The sequence below is a fragment of the Dermacentor andersoni genome, chromosome 3, assembly GCF_023375885.2.
Source record: "Dermacentor andersoni chromosome 3, qqDerAnde1_hic_scaffold, whole genome shotgun sequence".
NCBI lineage: Eukaryota > Metazoa > Arthropoda > Arachnida > Ixodida > Ixodidae > Dermacentor > Dermacentor andersoni.
In genome coordinates this window covers 122,076,062-122,092,186 of record NC_092816.1, presented here as the reverse complement: position 1 = coordinate 122,092,186, position 16,125 = coordinate 122,076,062, and the positions used below count along the sequence as shown (strand labels likewise).

At 46.8% G+C, this 16,125-nt stretch overlaps 1 protein-coding gene across 1 annotated transcript in view; it reads right to left on the bottom strand.

The window, feature by feature from the left end:
• Positions 1-3,255: 3,255 nt before the first annotated feature.
• LOC126538081 (uncharacterized) overlaps positions 3,256-16,125 on the bottom strand; it is a 42,605-nt gene continuing 29,735 nt past the window's right edge. The window contains exon 2 of the mRNA XM_050185118.2: positions 3,256-4,728. Within this exon, the coding sequence (XP_050041075.1) occupies positions 4,450-4,728 (279 nt within the window). The 3' untranslated portion in view covers positions 3,256-4,449. The remainder of the gene's footprint in view (positions 4,729-16,125) is intronic.

Below are 16,125 nucleotides of genomic sequence, written 5' to 3'. Positions count from 1 at the left end.
GAAATGTTGCGCAACCACAGGTTCAGAGATCACAGCCCCTCTTCCCTCCACTCTCCCTGATCTATCGCGCGCGACAGGAGGCGGCGCGCTTCCTCCACGCTTTTCTCCCTTGAGCGCACGATACTGAGCCACCATCGTTGGCCCACCCATGCAACCCCCACCCACCTACGCTTTCACTTACACATACAACACGCGGCGCATGCTCACAGTGTTATCGCCCTTGCACTTTATACGGAACACGAGGGCGACGGCGATGGCAGTAAAATATAATAGGAGAATCCGGCAACTGAAGTGTCCCGTGGCCCATTACTTTCCGCAAAAGAAGTAGTAGTAACAAACTCGAACTTTCTACATGCAACAATTTGCTGCCCCGCAATGATGTCTTTTTTTTCTTTTGTGGGGTGTGGTCACGGAAATGAAAAAAGAAACGCAAAGGAAAGCATGTTGGCCACAATCGAATGTCTACTTTGGGCACTTAATGTGGCTACTGAAAGAATATCGAAGAAAACGTGAGACGCTTGGTCCACAAAGAACCATACGCATACTGCTCGATATCCTACACCGGCCTGAGAAAATTTTCCAGAGAGGTTGCGGTTACCGAACGCGTTGAAATCCGTCGATTCCCCGCGGCAGGGTTGCCAGGTTTTCGGAAGATAGAGTAGCCGGAAAAGTCCGAAAAGTAGCCAAAAAAATCGCCAACTGCGGAAAAAGCTTGAATTGGTAGCGAAAAATCTAGCCACGGTGCGACAAATGAACATTTGCCCATTTTTAATGCGAAAATAAAGAACAGGCCAGAAAGACCTGTAGTTGCCTGCTGCGCTGATGACAAAAACATAACAGAACAAAACTGTAATCACCTAATATTCTATCCTAACTTAATGTCTGACCAACTGATGTTCTTTGATAATTTCTGCCGCACACTTGCGTGCTGTCTCACAGCCGAAGTTGTATTGCCAGTTTCAGTAGAATTAACTTGCGGAACGCGGTCCTTGCACAGATGCTTATATTAACGCTATGCCACTATGACTTCATTCTAAACGTCCCCGTGCGAACTCTATGACGTCACACAGGTTCTCCGCTTCCTGGTAAGCAGTCGCATAGTCAGATAGACATTGGCACTTGTAATGTCATGGCTGCCATGACATGTTTTTCGTATTGCAGTCGTTTCTGACGCGAAGGACCATGGTCTTCGAGATTCTCTATAGAGGTAATAGTCGTTGGGGTGATATTAGGACACCACCTATTGCTTCCATCCTTCGAAGGACGCAAGAGCATTGTCTATAAGACTAGTTAATTCCTGTTACTCGGAGGGAGCTGCTTGGGCCTGTTCAATTATCCGTCAGTGACAGTCCCGAAATGCCCGAGACGTTGATTGCAGCCAATGAGCGTTGCATATGATGCATCTCGGGCTGTCCGGGGGAGCCCAAGATGACAAGTCGAAGAGGCCCACCGAACATATGGTGGCTAGGACATATTTTCAGCTCCGGAATTCGCTTCCGGAGCTTGAAAGACACATAAGCGTGGCCTTGAAGATCTGACGTTTCGAGGGGGCCGTCGTGGGCAGTGTGATTCGGCCACTACCTATACCAACTACCGCCTCCAAAAGGAGCCATAAAGTAGCGAAGTCCCTAAACACGATTTTCGGTCGCCAGGAGCTTCTAAAGGTAGCCAATTTGGCCAGAAATCGCCAAATCTGTTAACCCTCCCCGCAGTGATGACGGCGAGCGACCATGCAGTGTTTCTTTTTCTCGTCTGCCAGCCAGAACGCGTCGAAAACTCTGCCCGGCGAAAATCCACTCGGCCAGAGAATAACGAACGCGCATCGACGTGCGCCGCGCGATGGTAGGGGCAACACGAGAAAAGCGCATGCGCTCTGGCGGGCTCCGGCAGGCTGCGGGTAAAGAGAACAGAAAAAAAAAAATTGATGAGGCTCAAGTGTCCTCGCGAATAAAAGTCAAAGTAGAAAAATAAATTAGAATGTAGTTAACTTTGGCGCCTTTAGTGTTTTGACATGGTTGCTTTGGCACAGGTGAAAGAAAATGTTGATATTATTTTCTGTGACATGACGGCAAAAACAGCCCACCACAACGCTTTGTCTCATAGGACCTTGTTGCGTGCTCTGTCAACTTGTCTGATAGTGTGTTGATTTGGCTTGTCTCGTCGTATGGTCCGATGTAATACTTTAGAAAAGTCCAGGCACCTTTGGCGTCAAATGTTTATAGCAACATTAAACCCACAATAAAAGTTCCGAAATTGAAAATCTAAAGCGCGATTTCGGAAATGTCAATGCACCTTTCCTATCAAAAGTTAATGAGAACTTTATACTCATAAAGTGTCAGAATGAAAATCTATGCGCTGCGTAGATTCCGCGGCCTCCAAGATATGCCGCGATGAGCCCGCTCGTCATCCAAACTTTCTTGGAAACTGTGTTCGGATTGGGGCTCCTTGCCTTATGTGACTCCTGGTAAATGGGCGTTAGCGCGAAATCCCGCCCGATTTCGCAGTGTTCGCGTTGAAATGTCTTTTCGAGCGTGAAAGGACATTCTAGACAAAATCCAGAATGATTTCCAGCGCCGGGGTTTGTTTTGGTAGGTGGTTCATGACAGCACGAAAAAATTTCGGGGGGGGGGGGGGGAGGAGGGCTGAAGCCTCATAAGCCTTTCTACTAAACTTTTTTTTTTGGTGACGTAATGACGGGTGGCAGCAGCGGCCTCCACTTGTGGTCGTCTGCTGCCACGTGCGTGCACCCAGCGCCGGCAAAAAACTTGTCGCTTTGGTGCGCTGCTCCTGCTGCGCCGAGAAGGCCCGTCAAGGTGCAAACACTGCAGCACTCCTGGCGGCAAAGGGATGAAGCCCGGACGTAGTTGCAGTCGGCTCTCTCAGAAGACAGACGGCGCCGTTCAGGCACCTTATCTGTTCTTCCAGAGTGATTTCGACGTTGCTCGTGATCATCGACGAGGGTGCTGAGCATCTTCCGGCTGCGCATGCGCGTGGCATAGCCACACTGATCGCAGGAACGGGGCGAGCAATTAAATGCATCATGACGTCATGGCGTATCCGCCTCCTGAATGCTGAAATCAATTACCAAATATTGTCATAAATTAATTATGACGTATGCTGCGCTTGATATTAACATTTCTACGTTTCGATATTCAAGCAAATGTGAAAAAATAGAAATAGGTCAAACAAACGTCATCTCACGACGCTTCTTGTGGAAGCAGCAGCGCCATTATTAGAAATGAAATTAAGCCACGATGAAAATAAGGAATGCTTTATTCGCGTTTTGTTGGACTCACATGGTTACTATTGTTTAAGAAGTACGCTTCTCGGAGGCTGCCAAGAGGGTAAATTACCAAAGAATAACAAAAATCCTGTTTTACAGCATGTAACTTTTCAAAACAGGGGCGGCGACAGATTTGCACCTTTGCCGCCTGTTTTATTTGAAATATGGTAACCTTATTTTCATGTCCGTAAAAGTAAGGTGTCACAGTGATGTTATTAAGCATTTCTTTTCGATCATGTTTCACAATGCAAAAATTTAATTATGGGGTTTTACGTGCCAAAACTACTTTCTGATTATGAGGCACGCAGTAGTGGAGGACTCCGGAAATTTCGACCACCTGGGGTTCTTTAACGTGCACCTAAATCTAAGTACACGGGTGTTTTCGCATTTCGCCCCCATCGAAATGCGGCCGCCGTGGCCATTTCATAATGCAACCTTCCGCATTGTACTGAAGGTTGCCAGTTGAAAGTAGAGTGTCGTTTACTACTTGTTTATTATGTGTGTGTTTTTAGCATTTCCTTCCCGAATAGCAGTTTTGTAGGCGCATGACTTCGTTTATTTAACTCCGATCCTATTGAAGCAATTTTTGAAATCGACAGCAAGTATTGCATTTTTCTTTTAAATTCTGTATGCACTTGTGCCCAGTGGTCACAAGGCGGCAAAAACGGGTTTAAGGAAGTGAAAATTTTTATAGCACGTCTGGAAGTTCTTAGCTCGTCCGTAAATAGATTAATTAACCTAAACCGTACAGCAGGTTACCAGAGATATGGTCAGCAGCAACGGCGCTGATACCGACACTTTGCCTAACCAGAATGCGTTATAGTTCTTATGTTTTATCTTACATGGGTATTCTCGCAGAACCAAAATTTTATGAAGGATTTCTGAAGGATTTCCGTCGCTGCCGACGCCAGCAGCAAAGTACAATATGCTAGTTCCTGCAATGATACGCATGTGTGCTGTGTAGTTAAAGCTCTACGCCGCCCAGGCGGCCGCTCACGCCTGCGCCCCCGATTACTCCGGCAGCCCGGTACTACGCAAAAGGTTTGGGCGCAAGATAATCTCTAGACAAGCGTCTTCATCGATTGACGTGCGGCTGAGGTGCAGCGAAGCGGAGTCTGAATCAGCCGCGAAGGAATACGGCGCCATTCCTGCTGGTCTTGTTGCTCCTAAAGGAGTCCCATGGTCAAGACGAACGTAGCCACCCTCCAGGCGCAATAGAGCAGCGCAGACTCAATGCCCACTAACACGGTTGGCTCGATGACCTCCTCGACCACGGCTTGGGCGTCGCGCTCACCCGGGGGCGTCTGTATGCCCAGCCAACGAAGCAGCTCCTTGGCCCACTTCTGGCAGTTGTTCTTCGTCAGGTGGTAGCGGCCCGAGTCGCACATCTCCTGCATGACCACGTCGATGCAGGTCTTCGGTAGGCGGAGCTTTCCCAGGTACTTCTGCAGAAGACAAGCGAGTAAGCGGAAATAAATGGAGACGCCTTCTCCGGTGACCGTTTTTCACGCTGCTTTAAACTGTCACAGCCTTATCGACCAGTGCTGGTGGCGCCTTCGTGTTACTGGAACACTCTCGAATGTTGTCGCCGATTCCGTAGCGAGGTGACTATGTATAATCAAGATTACTCGCGAGACGCGCATAGCGGTGTATAGCCGTGAGCAAAAGTAACGACCTTTGCCAAGTGCTTGCCGAACTAAGCCCCCTGAACAGAACTAAAAGTAGCGACATCCCTTATTGCCCGACCTCTCCTTCTTGTCTCCTCGCTGCTCGCGCTTTCCCTTATCGCTAGCCCGAGCAGTTTGTCTAGACGTTCATTTGTGGGAGCGCCCGACGTTTGTGCACACGCGCGACTATAGAGCGGGTGGAGAGAGAAAATCTGGGGCTTTTTCTCCTTGAATATATGACTCTGCCTAAGCAGTACGAGGGAAGTTTCATAGCGCGTGTTGTATGCGTTTGACCCCTAGGCATGCCGGAATCGCGGAGTGGGGTCGAGTTTCCTTACGCTCCGCCGCTGCTAGCGCGCGCGGTGAGGTGGTGGCCATCACGGACGCCCCATTTGGTGATCGGTGTGTTTTTTACATCTCAACACCACCAAGGGTGTTAACTGAACGTTTACCCCTTTTCGAACCACCGCACCTCCCAACCAGACGTCAGCGCGGCGTGGACAACGAATAAAAGCGCTCTCCCGACCATTACCTCGAAACCGGCGGAAAGTATGAACGGTAGGGAACCACGTCGGCCAACGGACAGGCGCAGGTAATTACACGAGTCAAATCACAACCCATCCCTCGGCACTTGTCCAGCCGCCAAGACAGCGTGTAAATCGGCTGCTGCAGCGTTCCACGAAGGGACCTCAGCCCTTCCTTCACCTTGCAGGGTGAGCGAAGAACGGTGTGGACAACAACGAACGAACCAGGTGTCGCCGGAAGATTTTCTTCTTCCACAAATTCTAAACCAGTTTCTTCGAGGCGGAATTACTGCGGGTCATGGATAGCGTGCGCATGGTATCGCAACGGAGTCGGCGATGGTCATTTGCTGCGGGACAGTCTTCAGATTTTTTAGTAGACTCACCTAGGGAAGACGACAGGTTTAAAAGCAGATACCTTTCGAGATTGAGCAGAGTGTCCTGATGTGAACTGAGACCTTAACTTGCTCCTGCATGGAGTGGGCTTCCGCACTCGAGCCGTGTAACTAAGCTAAATAAACCCTTTTTTCCTGCATTCTATGTAACCTGACGTCGTAATCGATGGGCTCGGTCCATTCCATATCCCGGACGCCACATTAGCCGCAACAGTCTCAAGGGACGCCGGACATGCTTTCTCACGCCTGCGGCGCTGGTGCTGAGTCAGTCATGCCAGATTAAACCTTTTTTCCACCTTCCGGCGCCCTACCTTCAAAAAAAAAGGACATCGCCGATTCTTCCGGGGGGGGAGGGGGGTGGAGAGGGAGCGCTGGCAGGCTTTTCGCATGCTGCTGCCCACGACTTTTCAGGAGCATTCTTGAGTGGTCCCCTTTGAGTGAAATAGTGCACAGCGCCTTAGCAACCGAGGTTGAACGCCACTGAATGATCTCACACCGCGAGGATTATTGGCTTTGAGTCTCGCCCAGGTTAAGTTAGCTCATGTTTAGGTTACCTTAGGTTAGGTTATTATTTATTTATTCATCATACCCTCAAAGCCATTACGGCATAATAGAGGGGAGTGGTTACAAGCAAAGTGGATAAATTCAACAAACAGGAGTTACTAGTGCAGAAAATTATATATATATATATATATATATATATATATATATATATATATATATATATATATATATATATATATATATATATACAAAACTATATAACAAATTGCACCTAGATATACAATGTTAGCTATGGCGTTTGTGAGTACAGGTTGAACAATGTGAAGCAAAAGGTTCCTAGTTATACAGTGCTAGCTATGGCATTTTTGAATAATTGGTGATCTGCGATAGCGGCCATCAATCGCATTTTTGCAGGTGAGGGCTCTTGTATGCAGTTATGAAATGAGACTTCGAACTGAGGAAGGTGTTGGAACTGTTGAGTGCGCAGTGCTTGTGATGAAGAAATGTCATTGCTCTGGGTCTAGCAGAGCGAGCGATTCTCGGACGCTGATCGTGTTTATGACGCTGTGGCTCCGATACATCACCGATGACAGAGCAGCCATCTCAAACGACTGCTGCGATACGCACTCCTCAGAATTGTCGTCCCCCTCGGCGCATCGACACCTTGCAAGCAGCTACAGTGACGTGCCGATAATTATTTACTGTGAGCTACGTCGCCACAATGCAGGCAATGAAACCGTGCTGTGGGGCCATCTCAGCCCGAGAAGATATATGCATAGCCAGCGACAGTCAACGCTTTGTTTTTGATAGTAGTGCGCAGTACATCACCGATGACGGTGCGTTATGCGTGTTTTATGTCGGTGGTGAATATTGTTGATGCCTCTCAGCTCGGCACCGCGTCGCTGTTGCCGAAAGATAAGTTGGGCGGGGCCCAACCGTGGTGGGTGCGCGCACATGAGTAATACCCGTGTCACACGGGCAACTCGGATCTCCTTCAAACTTCCTTCCCTTAAAGGACCGCAAGGGAGTTTCACCTCAAAGGAGTTAGCTCCGTGTCACACGGCCTATAAATGAGTTTTTGAAAGCTGCCGCTGGGGACCCATTAGACGCTGCTCACCTCGTACGCAGTCATGAAAGAAACACGTTATATATTGGTAAAATGTTTTGGCTACTTGTCTTTTCTTACAAAATCGCGTTGACCAAAAGAACAAAATTGGTGCAGTCAGAGCAAACGCAGCAGCCATTTCGAGAACGCCCGGTTCGAGAGTCGAATGTAGCTGCTCAACTCAAATATCTTTGTCAGTGCTCAAATGCTACATTATATGCAATAAAAACAGTTATAATTGCTGGTAAAAGTGAAATTAATAAAAATGAGGGTGATTTCTTGACTCGAAATTCAAGCACGCTGGGAACAAGAGTACTCCCTTCAATCTGCAAGGGAGATCTTGCATCTCCTTTCGCTAGGAACTTCCTTAAGCTTCCTTTGCTAAATGACTGCCGTGTGACACGCCGCGCATCTCCCTCGAGATTAAGGCGTCCTTGGTTGAAGGGAGTTAAAAAGACTTTAGCCGCGTCCGTGTGACAGGGGTATTACATGCCTCGCGCGGGGCGTGACCTCTGACTTTGATTGACAGGCGAACTCGTGCTAAACTCTTACATCGCGAAACCCCCTCCGAGTTCAACTCGGGAACATATCGGCGGCAGCAGCAGCCTGTGTTATTACATCCAGCGGCAGCAAGCGCCAGTATGACCGTCTGGATCCGTTAACGTACATGACCGCCGTGGAGTTTCAGCGTCATTTTCGCCTGTCGAAGACATTAGTGCGCTGGCTGTGTGACGAGCCAGGCGAAGACTCTCGTCTATGGGGACAGCGTGGCGGGCTTCATTCGCTCACCGTCGAAAAGCAAGTCCTCTGCGCCCTCCGTTTCTACGGGACCGGGAGTTCTCAGGAAGGCGTCGGCGCCGAGCGTTACATTGGACGTCATCAAACTACTGTGAGCCTGTGTCAGACATGTCTGATGCGCTTATTGATGCGACAGTGCGGAATCGGTGGCTGGATTTCCCGAAGACTGCGGCTGAGCGGGCATTCATAAAAGAACGCTTCTTACTTCGCGGAAACATTACGAACGTAGTCGGGTGTGTCGACGGAACGTACGTAGGAATTAAGGCGCCTTCAATGTCAGCGTTACTGTGATTAGCATTGAAGCAATGTGCCAAATTGCCAAATTTGTCACTTCTGTGTAGCCACTTAATTATTGTGTTACCGACATCATACATGTTGCAGCCTATGATACTGACTTTTTAACTGGTTGCTGACTTTTTGCCGATTGTTCTACTTGTCTCAGGGTGCCTTCCAAATGGCTCACTTTTTGGGGAAAGAGGTTAATGAAGTATAAATAGATAAATGGATATCACAAATTGTGTGAAGTACCCTGTGGATGCTAATCTCATAAAGAACTTGGGTTTTTTTATGAGATTACTTAGTACTTAGTACAAGTTACTTAGTATGCATAATGCTGAATTTTAGTCATGCGTCATCTATCGGCCGCACTATGAAACAGCAAGGCATTGCACAATTCGTTGCAGTGCGAGATGCGGATGTCACGCCAAGCCAGTTATGCCTATGCATTTATGGCGAAATGAAAATGCATTGAGAATCTTAGTGTGCTGGTTTGCATGAAGAAAATACTTCAGAGTGTTTGCTGTGTTCACTGTTGGTGCATGTGCCAGTGGTTCAGTGTATTTTCTTTGGGGGGGGGGGGGGGGGGGCAGCGTGATTCTGTATGGACAAATGTTATATTTTCGTCTCATAATGGGGCTCTAATTCTTCAGCAGTAGAACAATGCAGATCCAGTGCTCTGCAGAACTCGGTGTGCGTGAAGATGTCATGAACCACCAAGGCAAAACTACATATTGGGAGAAATGTGGTGCAGATGCCAATGAAAAGTGGGTCTTTAACCCGCCATGATAAAAATAAACATTGCAGAGCAAATAGACCTTTTGTGCAGCTTTAGAGCAATGATTACACAAACCGTGACATGCTCAAACGTGTAAAAGCCTGCTGCAATGCCAAAGTAGGATGAGCGATGTGCAGCATATTTTGCCATTGAACATGTCTTGTAACTGCTATTTTTATTGTAAGCCTCGCTGTCATGCCTGTCTTTCGCAGCACTGTCTTTCCATTGGTGTCATGATGATAATGGTAACGGCAGCAGTAAGGCTGGTTAATGCTTTCCCCTTTGATTCCTGCACGTTTAGTGGTACAGAATATGGCACGTGCATACACCTGTGGAGCAAAATTTTACGCTTGTGGTGAATTGTTGGAGAGCTAATGCGTGTTGTAACATTTCAAAGATGTGCGCCATTGTGGCTTAATAACTAGAGCATTGGTGAGGTTGAAGACAGGATGTATTGGTATAGAAGCTTGAACTTAAATTGCATAACAATTCGACGGGACACAAAGAAGAGAAATACACACAGCAGAACGCTCTGCTGTGTGTGTTCCTCTTCTTTGTGTGCCGTCGAATTGTTGCGCGATCCAACTTCAAATAGAGCATTGGGCTTCTTTGGGGCAGGACCGAGGAAGTGTGAGCTATTCGACACCATGCCAGTGCCTTGCCACACAATTATGGAAGTCTGAAGGTTTGCAAACAAAGCTTTGCTTTCAAATCAATCTGCTCATGTAATACAAGCATTGATTGAAAGAACCGTCATACAAAAATAATGGTGAAATCGATGGCCTTTGAAAAGTAATTTGTATGTTGACACTAATGACATAATAGGTGCCGCACCGAACTCGACCATTGTACTGGACAGAGCAGTTTGTTTCCTATGTGAAGCACAAGCTTCCATTACATCCTGTGCATATAACCAAGCTCAGTTTGTTTTAACGTGGCACACAACATTCACTGTTTCGTTCACTGTTTTTGATTCTGAAGAAGTGCCAACAACCACCTCTTTTTCAAGGATGTCATGGGAATATTTGGCGAGACCTTTTTACAGCCCCTCATAATGGAAGTGTGGCCGGCCAACTTTGCTCGTGTGCCTTTATAGATTTCTGTTCCTGATCGCTGTGTGCAATCAAGTTGCTAAAGTCTATGCAACCAGTACAAGGCATTACGTGATTCTATAGTCGGATACAACTTTAGGAGGCCGCAGAATCTGCACTTCAAAAGCAGGTGAACACAAGCCTTCACCAATGGGCACACACACTACACTGACGTCGTGCCGCCGGACGCACTAATACCCGCTCATTGGAGAGGGACTATTTCTTTAGACGTGGAGGCAATCGGCTGCAGCGCTTTGGTCATCTGGGCGGGGCCTCTCCTGTCTTCTGAAGTTGTATCCGACTAGAGGATGCCGCTTTTCATACAACACAAAAGGACAAAGTGTACAATTATTTGGCCTATGAAATGAATACATCACAAGTGAGCTATGCATGGGCTTAAGCTGTGTGAAAATTAGTACATGCAAATATATGGCATTGTTAACATTGTTAAAGAATATGTGGTATTGAACATGCAAGTAATGGCACGTTTAAATCGGGGAGTGTTGCATTCATATGCACAGTCTATAGGTGATAGCATTATTAAGCTCCTTCTGTTTCCTGTCTTTTCATTGTGAATTACACACACCATTCATCTTGCGGCTAATCAACACGCACTGTGTTCTTGCACATAGAAAGAACAAACAGCACAATGACATGTATGCTGCATTAGTGTATTTTTCATTTACATGGTCCAAGAGTGGCACGGTTGTCTTATGTTCTTGCCCATGTTGAAGAGACGCAAGTGCATGTTACAAGTGTCCCAATATGCAGAGCACAATGTTTACTGCACTAATTTTATTCATGCTCTTGAATAATAAACAAAATAATAAACTGAAAGCTCCTTTATAAGGTGTGTTCTGGGGGCTCGACTGGAAAGCAGTGAGTGCAATGATCCGCTGTTGCAGAGCAGCCCTCTGGACCTTGCCACACTCTCAAGAGCATGTGCCTGGCGCTCGCCTACTGCCACCAGGCGGTTGAGTGCCGCCAGCAGCAGAATGTTTTGCTGCAAAAAAAGTGGATTGTTGGAATGAATCAACCGCATATAAACCATTATTTACAAAGAAAAATGCTCATTGCACTATTGGTACTAAATTCCCTTAACTGTGGAAGCCTTTAGTGTATGCATATTAAAACAATTTGTCGGGACAACGTTGCTTTATTTTTCATAACGGGTTGTCTTTTTCAGAGCCAATTGTAATGTTTATTAGTGTGCCAGCAGCTGAGGTGTCCTCGCACCTTCACGAGTCTCTACTGTCAGCACCACAAACCTAGTTTTGTTGACTGCAAAACCAATGCCGCTCCCTATAATCATGTCTTATGCGAGCTGATTGCATCCTATGCCTACAAACATATTTTTGTCCCATTACGCAATTTTCTACCATCCTCTGCTGCAGTTCTCTCTCCTTCACATCCATTCTGTCACGATTATGTAATCACCTGTTACGAATCGCCCGCCAATTCCATTTTCTTTCTTAATCTCAACTAGCATAGTTGCCACAGTTCACTACGCCACTGTCTTCCTGCCTTAATGCTATCTCCAACAATTTTTGTTACTTCGCTTTCTGCACAGTCCTCGACTTTGTTTCATTGTTAACCTCCAGGTTCATGTCCCATATTGCATAAGCGTAGAATGCAATGATTCTAAAAATTTTTCAAGGATATCGGTAACGTGGCGATCACGATTCGGTAAAGCCTCCCATGTGCTGTTCAACCCATGAAATTTTTGTATAAGTTTTCTGCTTTATATCAGTACCTGTTATTGATATTTCACCTGGATAAAGATACTCTTCCATAGATTCTACGGGCTGAATGTCACTGATGAATTTCTATTATCTCACCAAGTTAGTGAAGTTACCTTTATCTTTTCCATATATTCGCGGGCCCACGCGCATGTAAAAGCACGAACACTCATTGGTTCTCAATGCCTTTTTTAAACTGCTGGACATTAAGTTCGTTACTACGAAAGTGACTTAATCCGTGCACTATTGTTACGCTAAATATGAAACCGTAGAGATATACTTATCTGCAGCTTGTCGATGTCTCCTTCACTGTGTTGGTTGCAAGATCTATCGTCGGCACCATCTCCTTGTCGCATCGTAGCCATATCGGCTGTCTTCCTTTTGCACACACTATGCAATATTCGTGACGCTCGCAGTCACGCGGAGTAGAGGAACTCGGCGCACTCACAGAAGCAGCACCGCATAAGTTATTCAGGATTGTGCCGTGAACAGTAGGTGCGCGTTGCGATCTGTAAATCGCCGAAGGTATTGGCGGTCTTTCGGGGTGCACGGAAAGATTGCTCACGAAGGAACAGAACTGTCCAAGAAATAGTGGTCATCGTCGAGCCTGATCACTACGTCGCGCACTGCAAGCTCGTTGTACGAGTTTGTTTACACTGGGCCTCTTCGATGTTTAGCCGCCATGCTCGCCCAATGAATGTATGTGATGACGCCACCACAGCGTTCCCTCGTGGTATAATGCGAAGCGTACTAAATTACAAATTAGGCGAATACACATTCAGTGTACATCTTGTAAGCTTTAAAATACTTTTACACCATGTTAAGCTAACTAATAATGCTGTACTAAATGCAGTTGTTTTATAACTCGCTTGTGCATATAATGCACTCGGTGGAACGACAAACAAGTGAAAGAAGGCGCGACCATGCACCGACGGTATGATCACGTGAGCCCCAGTTTGTCGACCGCCCAGAAGGCAACGCCCAAGGAATGCTAGCCACCCAGAGTGAATATAGATAACCCAATGAAACTGGAGGCTTGTCGAAACATAAACTGTGTCTCGGTACCATTTGTGCTTTCATCTTGGGGTGTCGCCAGAGCTCGCGAAGATCCCGAGTTTCGCAAAACTCGGCGCATCCTGCATAGCACCCCTGGATCCCAGATTGAAGCAGCATACTCAAGTTTAGGTCGTATAAGAGTTTTATAGAGGATTAATTTTAAGGAAGAAGGTGCTTTGGAAAAGTTGCGTCGTAAGTAACCTAGCATTCTTTAGCGCTACTTATTATATGGGTGATGTGGGTACTCCAAGTAAGATCAGAGGTGATGTGAAGGCCAAGGTACTTGTAAGTTGTTACCAATTCTAATGGAGCGTTATTAAGGGAATGCACAGGTGGTTCACTGGTAGTTCGAGATACACGCATGAATTTACACTTGTTAACATTTAGTTCCATTAACCATGAATTGCATCATGCAGAAACGCGTTAAGGTCAGCTTGAAGCCTGGTTACATCCTCGTCGCGAGTTATTTCGGTGTAAATTACGCAGTCGTCAGCAAATAGGTTAATTTGAGATGAAACACAGGAAGGTAAGTCGTTAATATATATGAGAAATAGGAGGGGCCGAAGCACGGAGCCTTGTGGTACACCTGAATAAACAGGACTCAGATTAGAGCTTACTTCATTAGCTGAAACAAACTGTGAACGGTTAGTGAGGAAAACCTCAAGCCAGTACAAAATTTTAGGGTGAAGGCTTAGTTGTTTCAGTTTGTAGATTAATAAGCTGTGGCACACTTTATCGAACGCTTTTGCGAAGTCCAAAAAAATTAGATCTGCAACTGAAGAGTGGTCAAGCAATAGGTTTAGTTTATGCGTGAATGATACTAGTTGGGTGTCACGTGAATATGTTTTGCGGAAGCCGTGTTGAAACTCAGAAAAAAAGGAGTTTTCTTTTAATAAGTTGGCAATATGAGAAAACAGAATATGGTCGATAATTTTGCATGGTATACTGGTTAAGGAAATAGGCCGATAGTTCAGCGGGGAAATTTTAGTACCTGTTTTGTAGAGTGGAATCACCTTCCCCACCTTCCAATCAGCAGGCAGTGAACCTTTGTCAAGTGATTGCTGGAATATCTCTGCAAGCATAATGGAACAATATGTGCTGGTGTTTTTTAGAAACTTTGCTTTAATTAAGTCACAGCCAGGAGCGGATGAGAGTTTCAATGATGCGATTATTTTTTCTATGCCAACGGGTTCGATTATTAATGGGTGCATTGCGGCGTAGTCGTAGGATAGTGTAGTTGGGCGTGTTACATGAGCGTGTTTAGAAAAGTTACGCGTAAAAACGTCATTTATTACAGATTCGCAATCGGCAGGGGGAATTGCGGTATCGTTGCTATCAACAAGGGTTATGGCGTCATCATGTTTTGGGTTAATAGTGCGCCAGAACTTTTTCGTATCAGTAGTTAGCATGAATGGCAATGTATTCTTTAAGAAGTTATTTTTAGCTTGTTTAAGCGCTGTTATGTAGTTATATGTAGCGCGTTTGTAAGCTGCCCATCTTTCAGCATTTGCAGATGTTTTAGCTAGTCTGTACCAACGTTTCTTTTTGTTAGAAAGGCGCTTAATGTGGGTGTTGTACCAGGGAGCGTTCTCATTACAGGAAAGAGTATAGGTAGGGTTAAATTTTCCCGTTAAATCACGAATTTTAGTAAGAAACATATTCCCGTTCGATTGAACACTGCGGTTATCGAAATAAGGAATATACAGAGCTGGTTGTTAATTGATTCATAGTCAGCGCTCTTATAGTCGTGAATTGTCTCGATCTTTTTTTCTGATTTCGGTCGTGAAATGTTGATATTGAAATGCATAAGGGAGTGATCGCTTAAGGATGGTAAGTAAGTAATGTTCGAAATAAAATTGGGTAGTGCTGTTAGCAAAAGATCAAGGGTGTTAGCAACTTGTGGTGCGATTCTGGTGGACTGGGTTATGTTACGTTTCGCCTACGACGCGCGGTATAGCCGGCGCGGATGCAACGGACGCCGGGGCTTCGTTCAAAGCGGCGGACATTTTGGCCCGTTCGGAGCTCCCGCAAAGCCTCCCCGCCAAGCGCGTCCAGGCGTGTTTCAGTGCCACGTGTCTTCGTGTGTGCGTGTGTGTGTGTGCCCACGCTTGTCAAAGCGCGGCAGCCGGGGAGAGGAGCTCCCCAAGTGTGAAGCGAGGAGGTCTGACAGGCGCCAGCTCGGCGATGCGTCACTACACTCGTCTCAACATGTCTCTCAGCTCGTCCGTGCTCCGCCGTCACGTGGTCTCATCCCGTGACCTTCCTTCTTGCCCGCGACGCCGAGAGTATAAGAGCAGCTGCCCCCGGACGCCAGGAGAGAGGCTCCGATTTCATCCGTTGAGTTACGTGCTCTCCCGTCTCTCCACTTCGGTCGACCTGACCGCGCGCTCTTTTGCGATGTTAGAATAAACCAGTTGTTCTGTTACCAGTCGACTCATGCTTTGCCGGGACCTTCGGATGCTTCCAGTGCCCCAGGCCGCCAGGCCAACGCTACCCTTGGGGCTTGCGACCCATTTGCAATAACGGGCGTCAGCACTGAGGTTCCAACAACTCGTGCCAGCGGTGCGATTCCAACAGCTGGTTGCCAGCGGTGAGATCGCGACAACGGAGGCCAGCAGCGAAGAGATGCGGTTGACTGTATGCTGAGCAGCACAACGACCATCCGGGAGCAGTGCAACGAGCCCTGTGTGATGACTGGTTGCCTGCAGCGGAACGACTGCGCTGAATTCTTGGCTGCGAGGTTTGGTGAGTGCGGGACTTTCTTCTTCTGAGTTTTGCCAGGCTTTTGTTAGTGTCAGAAACAGAGCTGGTAATTGTGGTTGTCGTTGCTGCCGGGTTAGTTTGCGGCAAGACAATAGTAGGCAGTAGAGAAAGCAGCATTCAGGGCAGCCATGGATTTGAAGTCGTTGCGC